This window comes from Sphaeramia orbicularis, chromosome 17 (assembly GCF_902148855.1).
Source record: "Sphaeramia orbicularis chromosome 17, fSphaOr1.1, whole genome shotgun sequence".
Taxonomy (NCBI): Eukaryota; Metazoa; Chordata; class Actinopteri; order Kurtiformes; family Apogonidae; genus Sphaeramia; species Sphaeramia orbicularis.
Window position 1 is genome coordinate 57,019,757 of NC_043973.1, and position 17,047 is coordinate 57,036,803.

General features: G+C 43.0%; 1 protein-coding gene across 1 annotated transcript in view; it reads left to right on the top strand.

The window, feature by feature from the left end:
* Positions 1-1,190: 1,190 nt before the first annotated feature.
* Positions 1,191-17,047, top strand: part of kcnq3 (potassium voltage-gated channel, KQT-like subfamily, member 3) — a 98,164-nt gene continuing 82,307 nt past the window's right edge. The window contains 2 exon segments of the mRNA XM_030160726.1: positions 1,191-1,479; positions 1,482-1,500. Coding sequence (XP_030016586.1) covers positions 1,191-1,479; positions 1,482-1,500 — 308 coding nt within the window.

A 17,047-nucleotide genomic window follows, 5' to 3' on the forward strand; every position in this document is an offset into this window, starting at 1 on the left:
CATTGACCAATTTATTATATTATTTATTTTTTTTTTTCACAAATTTAGATTTAATGCTCAAAAACACAAGTAACGCTGTTCTGACGTCACTGTTCTGGTGGTTCTTCGCATTACTTTGGGTTATTTTCCCTCAAACCTCTCCACTTCTGTGGCTCTGGCAGTCTGATCGATCACTGCTTTAAACAAACGGCTTTAAAATGTGACGTGTGTCAGGGGGACAAGGGGCGTGGCCGGATGTTTAAACTCGATCAGTAATCGATTAAACAAGAAAACAATCGGCGGATCCGTAATGTGAAAACCATTAGACTGTATGCCTGTGCACGCGCCTGTGTCAGCGAAGGCTCGTGCTCGTCCAGATGTTCCTCTTCCTGGGTGTGCTGCCTTCCGTACGCGTGCACGCAGGTCAGTCTGTGTGTGTGTGTGCGCGCACGTCGCCACCGCTGATGAGTCTCTCTCTCTTCTCTCCTCTCTCTCTCTCTCTTCCTCTCTCTCTCTCTCGTGTTCCTCCTCAGTTCCAGTCTCGAGCTCCTCCACGCAGCATCTCTGTCTCCACCCTCCTCCTCCTCCTCCTCATCTTCCTCTTCTTCCTCCGCCGTCGCCGCTTCCTCTGCAGGTGGATGGAGACTGGAAGCCCCGGAGACCCGCGCCATGGCCGGGACGCGCGGCTGGTAGGTGTTGGTGCGGATGAGCGGTGTGTGTGTGTGTGTGTGTGTGTGTGTGTGTGTGTGTGTGTGTGTGTGTGTGTGTGTGTGTGTGTGTCGGTGCTCCGGTTCTTTGTCTCCACTCCGCCTGGTGCTCAGGTGCTGCTGATCACGGACTGATTGACGGGTGGGTGGGTCCGGTGGGTTGATTGACAGGGCTCAGCATCAGCACCACCTGGAGCCGCGGCTGCTTCCGTGACCGTGGGGAGTTTGTCCACTTTGTCCGTGTCGGGGCGTGGATGTGGGGGGGGGTTCGGATCCCTGTGTGGGATCCACGTCCAGATGTGTTTGTTGTTTGCACATTGAGCCCCTCTCTAACACCCCCCCCCCCCTTCTGTCTCCAGTCCGTCTGCTGAGCGCCTCCCTCTGCGCCGGGGACCACATCCTTAAATGACCCGCGGCTGAGAGAGGGGGGGTGGTGGTGGTGGTGGTGGTGGGGGTATCGCCGGATCATGGCACGCTGCTCACACCGGCCGTCCTGCACTGACCATGGGGCTCCGGTCCAGAACCGTCGCTAGCGGCTCGGAGGAGCAGAAGCAGAAGCCTTCGGGCGCGGAGCTGCTGGACCAGGGCACCGGGGGCGCGGAGAAGGATGGCGCACTGCTGCTGGTGGCGTCCGGCGGCCGGGACGACTTCAAACGGGGCTCTCAGGGCATCGGCATCGGGCTGCTGGCCAAGACCCCCCTGAACTACACCCGGCCCACCAAGAGGAATAACATCCGCAAGAGGAGGATCCAGAACCTGATCTACGACGCCCTGGAGAGGCCCCGGGGGTGGGCGTGCTCTACCACGCCTTCGTGTGAGTACATGATGGGGGGGTGAGGGGGAAGGGGGGTGCCTGGGGTCTGCTCAGTCATGTCCGGTCCTTTCGTGGATCCATGTGGACCCACAGTTCCACAGGACGGGTCCGCTGCATGCGTTACGCAACACTTCCCCCCCGCGCGTGGATAGTGTTTTTCCTGCGCATTCCACGCGTGTTTGTCTAATTTGGAGCTTCAGATGCTGTGGACGTGGACTCAGGGTGTCAGCACACGGACCTCCAGGCGTCCAGTGAAATACATGTGACTGTGGCTCAGACCAATGCTGGGGTGACCCACGGAGCCCCGTCATGAGTGGGTCCGTGGGTCAGTTTTCCACTAAAGTTTTATTTCATTTTTCTTTAACATTTATTTAACGAGGAAATAGACGGGAGTCCTGACCAAGACAGGCAGCAGTAAATCCAACCACAGTGACAGATGACACCCATAGAACACACAGCACACAACTGTTCTTCTCAATGAACGTACGAATGGAAACGGTGTTCACAAGTGTCCACAGTATTCCCACTCACAGGTGTCCACAGTATTCCCACTCACAAGTGTCCACAGTATTCCCACTCACAGGTGTCCACAGTATTCCCACTCACAGGTCTCCACAGTATTCCCACTCACAAATCTCCACAGTATTCCCACTCACAGGTGTCCACAGTATTCCCACTCACAAGTGTCCACAGTATTCCCACTCACAGGTGTCCACAGTATTCCCACTCACAAGTGTCCACAGTATTCCCACTCACAAGTCTCCACAGTATTCCCACTCACAAGTCTCCACAGTATTCCCACTCACAAGTCTCCACAGTATTCCCACTCACAGGTGTCCACAGTATTCCCACTCACAAGTCTCCACAGTATTCCCACTCACAGGTGTCCACAGTATTCCCAGTATTCCCACACACCCACAGTGAGTGGCTGTGTGGATCTGCTCTATTAAAAATATATGTTTATGTTTATATTATCTACAGTGGGTTTTAAATTGTAACATGTACAGAAAATGCAAATTGAAGTATTTATTATACAGTGAGTGGATATGTACAGGAATACAGTCTGTAATTGTAGTGGAGATAAAGTACAGAGATCCAAAATATCTACTGAAGTAAGGTAATGAAGTAATTGTACTTTGTTACTTGAGGCCAAGTACTACCTTGAAAACATGGACCAGGGGCTGATCCTCCTGGTGGGCGGACCAGGGGCTGATCCTCCTGGTGGGCGGACCAGGGGCTGATCCTCCTGGTGGGCAGCAAGGTTCTAATAGTTTTGGATTTTTCATTCTAGTTTAGTTTTATTTAGTTTTGACTTTTTTTCTCTAATTCAGTTAGTTTTAATTAGTTTTTAGAGCAGGTTTGCTAGTTTTTATTAGTTGTCATTTTTTCTGAATGCTTAGTTTTAGTTTAGTTTAGTTTTAGTATTAGTTTCAGTTATTTCATATATTTGACTTCCTCGCCATCCTATTCAAAGAAATTAGTGAGGTGCGGATCAGCGGGTAACCCTGGACACTTTATTTGGAGGTGGGGTTAGGGCGGCTCATCAACTGAGCACAGACACAAACATACGGTATGTACAGTACCATGGATACATTCCCTATGGCAGGTGTGTGTGTGTGTGGGCGGGGGGGGGGGGGGGGTAATATAGGTGGGGGTGTGGTCCATACACATCACTTACGTGAAAATGAAACTGACACTTTCCATACTTTCGTCGTTGGCCTCCTGACTTCTGTACCTCTGTTATACAGCTGATCTTAGAGGAGATGTTCACATATTCTGTCCTATATCAACATTGACAAAGACAAAACTAAGGGAATTTTATATATATCACTTTTATCCATTTTAGTTAGTTTTGTAAATACACAATACAGTTTCAGTTAGTTATCATTTTTTTCTTTTTATTCGACTTTTATTTATTTCAGTGAACGAAAATGGTTTTTACAATTCTAGTTTTCGTCATTTCGTTCGTTTCGTTAACGATAATATCCTTGGTGGACGGACCAGGTCCATACTTTCCAGTTGGTCGTAAACCTCAGAGGAGCATCATGGGAAACTGAGTCCACCATCTGAAGACACTGAGCAGATGCACTCATGTATGAAACATCTCCATGATTCAATACTGATCCAAAAGTTGCACCAACAAGCCACTTTTTTGCATTAACAGAACAACTGTATTTGTTCGGAAACTAAACCTTTGAGCTGACCATTCCAGCCTGAACGCCGCTCTGTGGTGAAGCTGGACATGTTGGTCTGTGAGCGCGTTTCCTCCAGTTTTCACTTGTTTTCAGTGTAATTCGAGGCTCAGATTGATTTTTTTCCTCCTCACTGTTGTTGCTCTGACACGTTGTGATGCGAGTTATTTTGTTTCTGGAACGTTTCATCCACTCAAACCCTCTGCGCTCTGCAGCCCAGGCTGAAAATAGGAGCTGAAGTAGGTGATCAAAGCACCATCCAGAGCAGAAGGTGGTGGAGGTGGGTCTGCACATGGATTTAAAGCTGCACCATGGAGGTTTTTCAGCTTTCAGACTCGATTTTCCAGGTCATTCTGGTGGAACATCTACTGCAGTAGGTTCAGTTCCACTGTGGTCATGTCTAGGACTAGGACTATGGACTAGGAAGGGGACCTGGACCTGGTACTGGTGGACTAGGAAGGTGACCTGGACCTGGTACTGTTGGACTAGGAAGGAGACCTGGACCTGGTACTGGTGGACTAGGAAGGACACCGGGACCTGGTACTGTTGGACTAGGAAGGAGACCTGGACCTGGTACTGCTGGACTAGGAAGGAGACCTGGACCTGGTACTGCTGGACCAGGAAGGAGACCTGGACCTGGTACTAGTGGACTAGGAAGGAGACCTGGACCTGGTACTGCTGGACTAGGAAGGAGACCTGGACCTGGTACTAGTGGACTAGGAAGGAGACCTGGACCTGGTACTGCTGGACTTTTCAGACTCTTTTTATTCAACTTTATTCTCATAAAATTACGGGTTTTTATGGATATTTTACGACTTTACTCTCCTAATGACGTGTGTTTTTATCTTTTATGGGGCCCTGATACACCGTTGTAATTTTTAATTGAGAATCTTGAAAAAAAATTAAAACAAGACAAAACAGGTTGAAAATTTGATGAAACAACAAAAAAGATAGTATATATGTTGTGGAAATGTTCAACTGATAACCCACACACAAAGAGGAGGAGAGAAAGTTAGAGTTAAAATAAATAAAGGCATTTATTGAGAAGTCAATCACAGAGAAACTCTGTAAGTGAAGTCTGATTAACCATGAAAATATTAAAGATTATATAGACCAAAAATCCAACTCCCCAATGGTGACACCCAAATGACAACCCCATATGTTAATCATACCACTCCATACCAGTCCTTCCGGTTCCGGTACCTTGTTTAAATAATATCTAGCATGCAGGCGCCATCACATATCCAAACATTTAGGTGTTTGGGTTTTAACTCAAGGTAAGAACGCCGTTCCTGAGTTGGGGGTGTTACAGAGTGGTAACCATCACACATAAGCATATGCATGAAGAATGACTCAGCATTAAAAGAAGATGTACTAACAGTATAAACTATTAAAAGTATAAAATATAAAGAGTATAAAATATAAAAAGTAAATTTTTCCACCACAATATATATATATATATATATATATATATATATAATATATATATTATATATAATATTTGAACTCATTATTCGTCCTGAATTCCACCATTTTCCTCAAGTAAGTAAGTAAGTACATTTTATTTATAGAGCACTTTTCACAGACAGAGTCACAAAGTGCTTTACCAATTCAAATCAGAGTCAAATCCAGTTTACAGACCCAACAGAATCGTTCAGGAGCAAACACTTGTGATTGGTGACAGTGGAAGGAAAAACTTCCCTTTAACAGCAGAAACCTGGAGCAGACCCAGACTCCTGAAGGATGGACGTCTGCCTGGACCAGGTGGGGTTAAAGAGAGAGAGAGTAAAGGAGGAGAAAAGGGAGAGCGATAGAGATATAGAGGACTTGGGGGGGGGGGGGCACATGGAGTACTTTATGATGAGTACATAGAGTGTAATCAGTCTGTGGTGGTCCTGGGTCAGGTGGGAGACTAAAAAGCCTTTTTGAACAGGAGGGTTTTCAGGTGTTTCTTAAAGCTCTACAGAGTCCATGGCCGTAGGTGTAGAGGCAGGTCATTCCATAGAGTGGTCCACAGCTTTAACAGACCTGTCACTGCGTGTGCTAAAACAGGTGTGTGGAACCATCAGTGGAACCTCAGCAGGTGTGTGGAACCATCAGCAGGTGTGTGGAACCATCAGCAGGTGTGTGGAACCATCAGCAGGTGTTGTTCTGAAGACCTCAGGCTACGAGTCGAGCTGTAGGGCTGGATCAGGGAAGCAATAGTACAAATAATACAAATAGTACAAAATTGTAAGTTAATCGAAGTGTGGATGGGGTTGACGGAGACGTATGAGTTTCATTATCACTGATTCCTTCATTCATGTTTCCTCAGAAAATTCAGACTCTTTTATTCAACTTTATTCACATAAAATAATGGGCTTTATCTGGTATTTTACGCCTTTATTCTCATAGTGACGGGTGTTTTTTTATTTTCTTATGTGGTCCTAATTCAACATCGTACAAAATAGCCTGGACTTTGTTAGACGTATTTGCTGAATTTGCTCAAAAGAACCTCGGCTGTGAACACGTTTCCAGGGACTTTGAGGCTGAAACTGAAGTGAACAGGTCACATGACTGGGTTTAAGCAGGGACATCACAGATGTGTAGTTTGATTGTTGTTTAAAGTTGGTGATAAAGGTGTAAAAGTACTTGAGGGGTTGGATTAAATCAGTTTCTTCTTCTTCTTCTTACTCCTTTTCTTGCAAAATTCAGACATGCAGGTACTTGAAGATCAGTTCAGTTTATTTCAGTGTTATTTTATTTTTGTCTTAATTTGCTTTGTTTTGTTTTATTTAGTTTCTTTGTATGTTCAAAATAAATAAATTAAAAAACATAAATGCCTGGTAATGAAAATTCCTGGTAATGTTGGTGGAAAAGGGGCTGATGGGACCACTCCTTTGAGTTTCTGTCCTCGTTTTAGCAGGTTTTTAAATCTGACGTCCCATGATTCCCTGGGGCTGCAGTTCGAACAGACCTCCATCTCTGTACATGATTAATCATGAGCTCATTAACACCGCCACCTTTACCTCCCCGTCTCCTCCGCTGTCCTGCCAGCTGATTGGTCGGTGCTGCGTGTCCCCATCCTCCTCGCGTGCGTCTTGTCGTCCTGCCAAAGCGACAGTCGACACCGCCGACTCGGCTGGAAAACACCGTTCTGTTGATGTTTGTTTCGCTGCTGTTGTGCGTCTCAGAGTTCAGTGTTTTGTCAACGCCCACTCTCCGTCTGCAAGCATTGAGCCACGCCCACTCCCACCCCCCACCCCCCCAAACACGCCCCTTCCCGCCCCGATGAGGAACCGTTCTGTGTCAGATCCACAACACAGGAAATGCTTTTGTGTCAGTGTAATGAGCTAAATGAGAAAAGGGCTGTTTAGTCGGATGAATCACCGCAGGTTTTTCCAGTTATTAGTCAGAGCCACCTCGGCATCTTTAACCCTTTAAACACTGATTTGACTGAGGTTTCATGCAGTGGCATTACCGGGACCTACATCAGCAGAAATAGAACATGTCATCTGATCTGCATCATATTTGGACACTTCATCTTGTCCATGAGAACCTAAACCAGTGTGGATAGTGGTACAGACTAATTCAGGGGTGAGCAGTTAATCTGACCAGTAGGGCTGTGTTTCGACAAGAATCTGGACATACGATACAAATCACAATATTAGGATTACGATACGATACATCACAATATATCATGATACTGTTAAAAAGACAATTTTTGGTTCATTTCTTTTTTTTAAATGATTATTTCCTTGAAGAATTGAATTACAGCAGAAATCTGCACAAATACTAAACACATTTTTATTTGATCCCAGCAGGATCTAATTCTATATCACAAAATGTTCCTGTGTTCAAACTGAAATTCTGTTTTACAGACATTCCAGTTTCAGATCCTGTTCAAATGTTCAGATTCTATTGGTTCACAACTAACATCAGAACAGGATTTGAGTTCAATCCCAACAAAGGAACGAACATTAAGGGTCTTTAAGGGTTAAAGGTGGACGTTTGGGTCTTTAAGGGTTGAAGGTGGACGTTTGGGTCTTTAAGGGTTAAAGGTGGGCGTTTGGGTCTTTAAGGGTTAATAACATGCAGACACCAGACTGGATACATTTAACCTCTTGAATATTTCTAAATTTGTAGCGTATGAACGTAGAAGAATTCAAACCTGATAAACACTAAAACTGTGCTTTTTCAGTTTTTTACTTTATTTTTAGTTCATTGTTTCCAAAAATGATGAAACCAGTGTTTCCTGGAAAGTGTCACTGGTTATTTTTGTCCGAACAGATGGCTGCGACTTGGTAAAGTAGGTTTACTTCTGAAAAAGTCTCACAGGGATTCGCTGCCTGAGAGACAGAACTCAGGGCCAGGAAAACCCAGGCTGCTCTGCTTCCTGCCGCCGCCGTTGTGTGTTGTTGTTGTTGTTGTTGTTTTTTTTCCTTGACTCAGACGAGTGAGGAGACACCTCCTGATCGGACTGGCTCATCCGCCAGCTCGCCGGGTTTCATGTGTGACTGACAGCGTGACACATGACATATGCACGTTCCAATATGGCCGCTCCGTATGCGCCGCCGCCAATGCAGAATAAAGTGACACAGTAAAGAGCAGCGTCAACGCGAACGAGATGGAACCAACCGTGAAAACATGGAGTCAGACAGGAAGTGAATCAGACACATTAACCCTTTAACGCCCACACGGGACTTTTAATACTATATCTGGTCTAATTCTGGTCTACATCAGGTTTATATCTGGTCTAAATCTAATCTATTGAACTGGACTGGACCAGACTGAACTGGACTGAACTGGACTGGGCCTGATCTAAAAGTTTCAATGTGAGAGGAAGCTGGACCGATGTGGTTTTCGTAGTCCTGCTTCCAGATCAGGGTTTCCCATTATTCCTCCTGTTGCATATGGATCCCGGACCTCGTGTGACCCCTAGAGGTCGCTGCCAGGGGGGGTGGGGGTGTGTTCATGTTGTACAGGTGTCAGGTTGAATCCGGTTGAATCCGTACTACCAAAAAGCTGGTTACCATAACAACGGTGCAGAGAGAGTGAAACCCGATCTGCGGCGGAGGCTGACAGTCGGGGCGAGCGAGCATGTGTGAAAGCAGGGAGAGAGAGAGGCAGGAGAGAGGAGATGTTTGGCGTCCTCAGCAGTTTGGGTGTCAGATCAGCGCTGAACCTTGGCCTCGTCCTGACAGGAGCGCTGTTTCCCACAATGCATGGCTGTATAATTCAGTATAAATCTGACACTCCCTCCTTTTTCTGTTTTTAACCCTTAAGGACCCAAACGTCCACCTTTAACCTAAACCATCTACTGATCTAAACTGTTTAATTCCTGTTGATCCACTAATCCTATCAATCTATGTTAATAATTGGTGTAAAATACAGTTCTTCATCTTTTCATGGTCATCAGATATGACCATATGTGGACATTCAGAGGCGTCATAGTTACCGCGGAAACACCGTCATCTTCTACAACATCGATTCACCGGTAAAACCCATGGAGTTGGATCAGTGACAGAGGATGGACACACTGGTCTTATATATATTAAATAAAATAGAAACATCTACAAAATATAAATAATGTGAAAAAGAAGCAAAACGTAGACTAAAAGGGAGTTAAAAAAAACAGCCAAAGTATTGGAAAAGGGATAAAAAGTCAACAAAATAAGTAACATGAAGAAAATAAGCCTCAAATGAAATGAAAGAAAGACAACAAATGAACAAAAACAACTAAAACAATGAATAAAATTAATAAAGAAAGACAATCTACAAAATAATAACTTAAAAATAAGCAACAAAATGAACAACTAGAAGCACTCGGAGAGCGCAGACCTCCGCCAAGGCTGATCAGTGCCCCCCCCCCCATGGGCCCCCCCGTGGGCCCCCCCACGCCAAGGAGGTTATGTTTTTGCCAGGGTTTGTTTGTCTGTCTGTCTGTTTGTCTGTCCGTTAGTGTGCAACATAACTCAAAAAGTAATGGACAGATTTTGATGAAATTTTCTGGTCTGTGCCCCCCCCGTGGGCCCCCCCACCCCCGATCACCACCAAAATTTAATCATTTCTTCCTTATCCCATTTCCAACAAACCCTGAAAATTTCATCAAAATCTGTCCATAACTTTTTGAGTTATGTTGCACACTAACGGACAGACAAACAGACAGACAAACAAACCCTGGCAAAAACAGAACCTCCTTGGCGGAGGTAAAAACAGCCAAAGTAATCAATAAATGGATTAAAAAAAACATTGGAAACATTGATTCACCGGTAAAACCCATGGAATATGATCCATGAGCCTGTTTCCATGACCAGAAAAATCCGATAGCTGGCACTAATCCGATAATTGTTGGAATCAGATGCGACACGTTTCCATGCACTTCAGAAATGCGATAATTAAAAACCCTGGTTTACATGTTTCAGTCCATTTTGATTTCGTATGTATACGTTTTGACATCAGACGTACGCTTCCTGTCATTTTCAAAACATCCGGTCTTGTCTCGTTACCATGGCAACGCGTACGGTTTCAGCGTTGGCTGTCCTAATGTGGGAGGAGCTAATAAGAGGAGAAAGTAGGTCACATGTTGCTGCTGTTGTGCCTAAAACTGCATCCCCAGCAGCGGGTGATGTGGTTTTCAGCAGCATCTGTTTTTATTGTTCTGTATTTTGTGTGTTGTGTATTTTTAGAACGTCAGCCCTGTTTCCTGTATTTGGCTGAAGCCGTTCAATCTGAGCAGACTTTCCTGTATCTGTCATGTTTAACGGTTTTCCTCCAGTATATTAGGACTTTTTAAACTGAGTGATGTTTGTTGTGTTGGTTTGTTCAGGACAACAGATGGAAGTGAGCTTCTCTGCTGAATCTGGTGCATCTGGTTCTATGTAACTAAAGCCAATGCACACTGTCCTGGAACTAAACAAATAAATACAAAAAAAAGATTTAACTTCAGACAGTTTTATATACCTCACAGTTTGCACATTTAATATACAGACAACAAAAACGCCTGTTTTTTTGTTTTTTTTTTCATTTTCTCAGACTGGATGTCATTTTTACGGAGAGAGCGCTAATGCCATCGAGGTCACAAAGATCCTTATGAACGATGGGTTTGTACGAAATCTGGACATCGTAGAAATGCTCCCTCCACGAATGTCTACAAACTCCAGATTTCGTTCAAACCCATTGTTCATAACGATCTTTGTGACCTCGATGGCATTAGCGCTGTTTCCTTGAAAATGACAACATCCAGTCTCAGAAAATGAAAAAAAACAGGCGTTTATGGGATGTTTTTCCATTTCTGTCAGGTAGTAACTTTATTTTCTGTTATTAGAGAAAACAAAAATCAATCTGTTTTTTAATTTTGGTTTATCTGTTTTGACACTGAAAAAAAACAAATGCCTTGAAATTCAATTTTAATTCTTCCATTTTAAAACAAAAATCAAGTTTTTCTTTTGTTTCTGAAAAGAAAATCCAACTCTGACCCTGTGTACATGTGTGAAGACATCGGAGTATTTGGGACAAATCTAGGCATGTTCATCTGATTTCTTCTAATCAGATTCCTGCCGTTATAAAACTGATCCGTTTATCCTGTTTACATGATCAATAACGAACAGATAATGATTCGGGGTGTAAGAAAATATCAGTTCCGCAATATACGTGATATTTCATTTCATGATACTGTATCAATATTAAAAAGTACTATCGATATTTTTAGGTATTTAAATGGCTATTTTGCTGTTTGTATACTAAAAAGGTAGTATTGTGATATTGCAGGTCATGCATGTAGTTTTTTTTTTTTTTTAATGGGTAACACTGTTTTATTAAATAATGATTATTTCAATCATCCTAAAAGCATTTTACTGTCTGAAAGAGGCAGATGGTAGTTCCTTTGTTGGGATCGCACAAAAATGATGATCTGATGTTGGATGATTCAGGGACTGAACACTATACATTCATTTCACAACTAATAGAATATGAACATTTGAGCAGGATCTGAAACTGTAATGTCTGTAAACATCATTTTATCTGTCTATCTATATTATTATTATTATTATTATTATTATTATTATTATTTATAACAAATTTCCGTTTTTACAGAGGAAAGTTTGGTGATACAGTATTAAATCCTGTTCTGATCAAATAAAAATGTGTTTAGTATTTGTGCAGATTTCTGGTATTATTACATTTTTCCAGGAAATAATATCTTAGAAGAAGAAACAAAACAAACAAAAAATATTACCTTGTTAACAGTATTGTGATATATCGCGATATATCGTGTCATGGTCCTAATATTGTGATTCGTATCGTATTGCTAGATTCTTGCCGATACACTGCCTTAATGGTGTGGGTGTGAACGGGCCCAGTGTGTTGAACAGCTGGGTTTGTTCCGTCCATCTGCTGCTGAACTCAGGACTGTTTTCTAACTCCTGTCAGACTTCAAACCAAACCCAGCTGATGCTTTACGCCGACTTTTCCGTTTCAGCTTTGATTCTGCTGAGGCGGCTGAAGCTATTTCTGTCCCAGCACACATCCGCTAATTACCTCAAACCTCAGCCAACGACCGTGGGAATCCAGCCTCCACCACATTCATGTCACATTCCAACGTCGCTTCCATTGCCGTCGTCCAATCCCCGCCTTTTACGCGTTCGGGCAGCGTCTGTCGGCGTTGGCGCTGCTCCTCTGCCTCATGGCCTTGTTTCGTCCTTGGTCTGAATAGTTTTATCTGCAGAAGAAAACAGGCCGTGAATGCGTTTGATGAATTCAGAGGCGCGGCTGAAGGAAGGCGCCATCAGTCGCCAGTCTGACAGGAAGCTTCCACGACCTGACGCTGAACTTCAGAAAACAGCGAGCGGCGCAGCGTGACGGGTTCATCGGCGGTGGGATGCGGAGGCGGGAAACCCAGAGTGGAAGTGATGCGTGTAGCTCATTAGCGGCTGCGAACGCTCATTAGCAATTAGTGGCAGATTCCGCGAGGTGCTTTAGATCCTGGGAAAACGGCGGCCTTCAGTCACTGGTGGAGTTCACTGAGCTGTAACAGAGGCGCTTTGACGGTCACATGACCTGCATCAGAACCCAAAAAGCCCTTCTGGTTTAGTCATTATCTGTCATTTACAGCAGTTCGACGCTGACCGGAGTAAATGTGCAGATATTTGAAGCCGGAACCTTCCAGAATCTGAGAAAAAAAACCTGAAAGACATTAAAGTTTAACCTGTTTTGATTATTAATACTACTATGTGTGTACATTTATTTGTATTTATGCAGAATTTTCTTGTCTTATTCCTAGAAGGTGGTTGGCTATGTGTACGAACCAAGGTTCTAATAGTGTTGGATTTTTCATTCTAGTTAGTTTTATTTAGTTTTGACTTTTTTTTCTCTAATTCAGTTTGTTTGAATTCGTTTTTAGAGCAGGTTTGCTAGTTTTTATTAGTTTTCATTCTTTTCTAAATGCTTAGTTTTAGTTTTAGTGTTTTCATCTCTTTCTCTTCTTTCTGACTTATTCAAATAAATCCCAGACAGGACTCTGCTGCTTTCTCCCAACTTTAGTCTCCATGTTTCCAGGTAGAGTGGGGACCAGAAGACGACTGGAAACCACAAGTGTCGTGTGGTGCCGCTAGCTAAAATTGCTAGAGCGAAATAAATCGATTTCATATCAATCTGACATCGACAAAGACAAAAACAAAGGCAATTTTATCCATAATTTTTATCCATTTTTATTAGTTTTGTGAACACAATACAGTTTCAGTTAGTTATCATTTTTTTCTTTTAATTATAGTTTTATTTATTTCAGTTACTGAAAATGTTTTTACAATTGTAGTTTTCATTATTTCATTAGTTTTCGTTAACGTGTGTACCTTGGTACAAACTTGTTTGTATTATTATTATTATTATTATTATTATTATTATTATTATTATTATTATTTTACATACTTATTTAATGAAGTAGTAGTTTTATTCAGTCATTAATTACTTTAAAAACCAAACCAAGCTAACATATCCATTGTTTCATATACAATGTGACCCAAAGGGTTTAGGCTGAAGTACACACTTATTTTGCTTCACCCTATTTACAATTAACACAGTGTTTCCACATGAAAACAAACAAAAACAAACAAATGTTCAATGAATCATTGCTAAATATCCAACAGAAGAGAAAACATATTTAATTTAATTCAGCTAAATCCTGTCTTTCTAAAACTACCAATACTGATCATAGTCTTTAAAACAAGTCTTTTCTTTAGTCAATCCTCAGCTCTGTATTTTTGAATAATAGTTCATTTGTACATGTTTTTAAAGTTTTAATTGTTTTAGACTGTTTGAATTGATCTTCCAGGACATTCCACAGATGAACCCCTCTAACAGAAATACATCTTTTTTTATTTTGTGTGTGTGTGTGTGTGTGTGTGTGGGGGGGGGGTTGTTTACCGATGCTGGATCCAGTTCAGCCCTAATGGACTCTGCGGTTGTGGTCATTTAGTGTAATGACATTTATCTGCTCCACATGGTTTTGGAGTCATTGGCTGAAGGGAAGGACATGGGTTCACGTGAACTCTCACCTCCTTTTGTTTCCCAAAGTGTGAAGAAAACGCACAACATGTAGATCAACCAGGTTTGTGACTTTAACCCTTAAAGACCCAGTGTTACTTTAGTGGCAGTGGCAGAACTCCATTTCTACTTTCTTTACCGATTTATCACCAGTTTTTTTTAACATTATTTATAACATTATTCTCTGTAATTAGTATTTTTTTGGTGTAAATTCTGTATTTCCGATATTTAATTCACTGATCATGTAAATTCAAAGTGGATTATATCAAAACAGAAAAATGAAGAAAAAGTTACTTTTCATTAATTGATCATAAATCCAGTGTGTCCATCCAGTCATTAATCCAACCCATGGGTTTTACTAGTGAATCAGTGTTTAGAAGATGACTGTGTTTCCATGGTAACTACGGAGCCTCTGAATCTCCAAATATGGTCATATCTGATGACCATGAAAAGATGAAGAACTGTATTTGACACAAATTATTGACATGTATTGATAGGATTAGTGGATCAACAGGAATTAAACAGTTTGGATCAGTAGATGGTTTAGGTTAAAGGTGGACGTTTGGGTCTTTAAGGGTTAAAGGTGGACGTTTGGGTCTGTAAGGGTTAAAGGTGGACGTTTGGGTCTGTAAGGGTTAAAGGTGGACGTTTGGGTCTGTAAGGGTTAAAGGTGGATGTTTGGGTCTGTAAGGGTTAAAGGTGGACGTTTGGGTCTGTAAGGGTTAAAGGTGGACGTTTGGGTCTTAAGGGTTAAAGGTGGACGTTTGGGTCTTTAAGGGTTAAAGGTGGACGTTTGGGTCTGTAAGGGTTAAAGGTGGACGTTTGGGTCTGTAAGGGTTAAAGGTGGACGTTTGGGTCTGTAAGGGTTAAAGGTGGACGTTTGGGTCTGTAAGGGTTAAAGGTGGATGTTTGGGTCTGTAAGGGTTAAAGGTGGACGTTTGGGTCTTTAAGGGTTAAAGGTGGACGTTTGGGTCTTTAAGGGTTAAAGGTGGACGTTTGGGTCTGTAAGGGTTAAAGGTGGATTTGGGTCTTTAAGGGTTAAAGGTGGATGTTTGGGTCTTTAAGGGTTAAAGGTGGACGTTTGGGTCTGTAAGGGTTAAGGTGGATGTTGGGTCTGTAAGGGTTAAAGGTGGACGTTTGGGTCTTTAAGGGTTAAAGGTGGACGTTGGGTCTGTAAGGGTTAAAGGTGGACGTTTGGGTCTGTAAGGGTTAAAGGTGGACGTTTGGGTCTGTAAGGGTTAAAGGTGGATGTTTGGGTCTGTAAGGGTTAAAGGTGGACGTTTGGGTCTTTAAGGGTTAAAGGTGGACGTTTGGGTCTGTAAGGGTTAAAGGTGGACGTTTGGGTCTGTAAGGGTTAAAGGTGGACGTTTGGGTCTGTAAGGGTTAAAGGTGGACGTTTGGGTCTGTAAGGGTTAAAGGTGGACGTTTGGGTCTGTAAGGGTTAAAGGTGGACGTTTGGGTCTTTAAGGGTTAAAGGTGGACGTTGGGTCTGTAAGGGTTAAAGGTGGACGTTTGGGTCTTTAAGGGTTAAAGGTGGACGTTTGGGTCTTTAAGGGTTAAAGGTGGACGTTTGGGTCTGTAAGGGTTAAAGGTGGATGTTTGGGTCTGTAAGGGTTAAAGGTGGACGTTTGGGTCTGTAAGGGTTAAAGGTGGACGTTTGGGTCTTTAAGGGTTAAAGGTGGACGTTTGGGTCGTAAGGGTTAAAGGTGGATGTTTGGGTCTTTAAGGGTTAAAGGTGGATGTTTGGGTCCTTTAAGGGTTTAAAGGTGGACGTTTGGGTCTGTAAGGGTTAAAGGGGGACGTTTGGGTCTGTAAGGGTTAAAGGTGGACGTTTGGGTCTTTAAGGGTTAAAGGTGGACGTTTGGGCTGTAAGGGTTAAAGGGGGACGTTTGGGTCTGTAAGGGTTAAAGGTGGATGTTTGGGCTGTAAGGGTTAAAGGGGATGTTGGGTCTTTAAGGGTTACAGGGGATGTTGGGTCTTTCTAAGGGTTAAAGGTGGACGTTTGGGTCTGTAAGGGTTAAAGGTGGACGTTTGGGTCTGTAAGGGTAAAGGTGGACGTTTGGGTCTTTAAGGGTTAAAGGTGGATGTTTGGGTCTGTAAGGGTTAAAGGTGGACGTTTGGGTCTTTAAGGGTTAAAGGTGGATGTTTGGGTCTTTAAGGGTTAAAGGTGGATGTTTGGGTCTTTAAGGGTTAAAGGTGGATGTTTGGGTCTGTAAGGGTTAAAGGTGGACGTTTGGGTCTGTAAGGGTTAAAGGTGGACGTTTGGGTCTGTAAGGGTTAAAGGTGGACGTTTGGGTCTGTAAGGGTTAAAGGTGGACATTTGGGTCTGTAAGGGTTAAAGGTGGACGTTTGGGTCTGTAAGGGTTAAAGGTGGACGTTTGGGTCTGTAAGGGTTAAAGGTGGACGTTTGGGTCTTTAAGGGTTAAAGGTGGACGTTTGGGTCTGTAAGGGTTAAAGGTGGACGTTTGGGTCTTTAAGGGTTAAAGGTGGACGTTTGGGTCTTTAAGGGTTAAAGGTGGACGTTTGGGTCTGTAAGGGTTAAAGGTGGATGTTTGGGTCTGTAAGGGTTAAAGGTGGACGTTTGGGTCTGTAAGGGTTAAAGGTGGACGTTTGGGTCTTTAAGGGTTAAAGGTGGACGTTTGGGTCTGTAAGGGTTAAAGGTGGATGTTTGGGTCTTTAAGGGTTAAAGGTGGATGTTTGGGTCTTTAAGGGTTAAAGGTGGACGTTTGGGTCTGTAAGGGTTAAAGGTGGATGTTTGGGTCTGTAAGGGTTAAAGGTGGACGTTTGGGTCTTTAAGGGTTAAAGGTGGACGTTTGGGTCTGTAAGGGTTAAAGGTG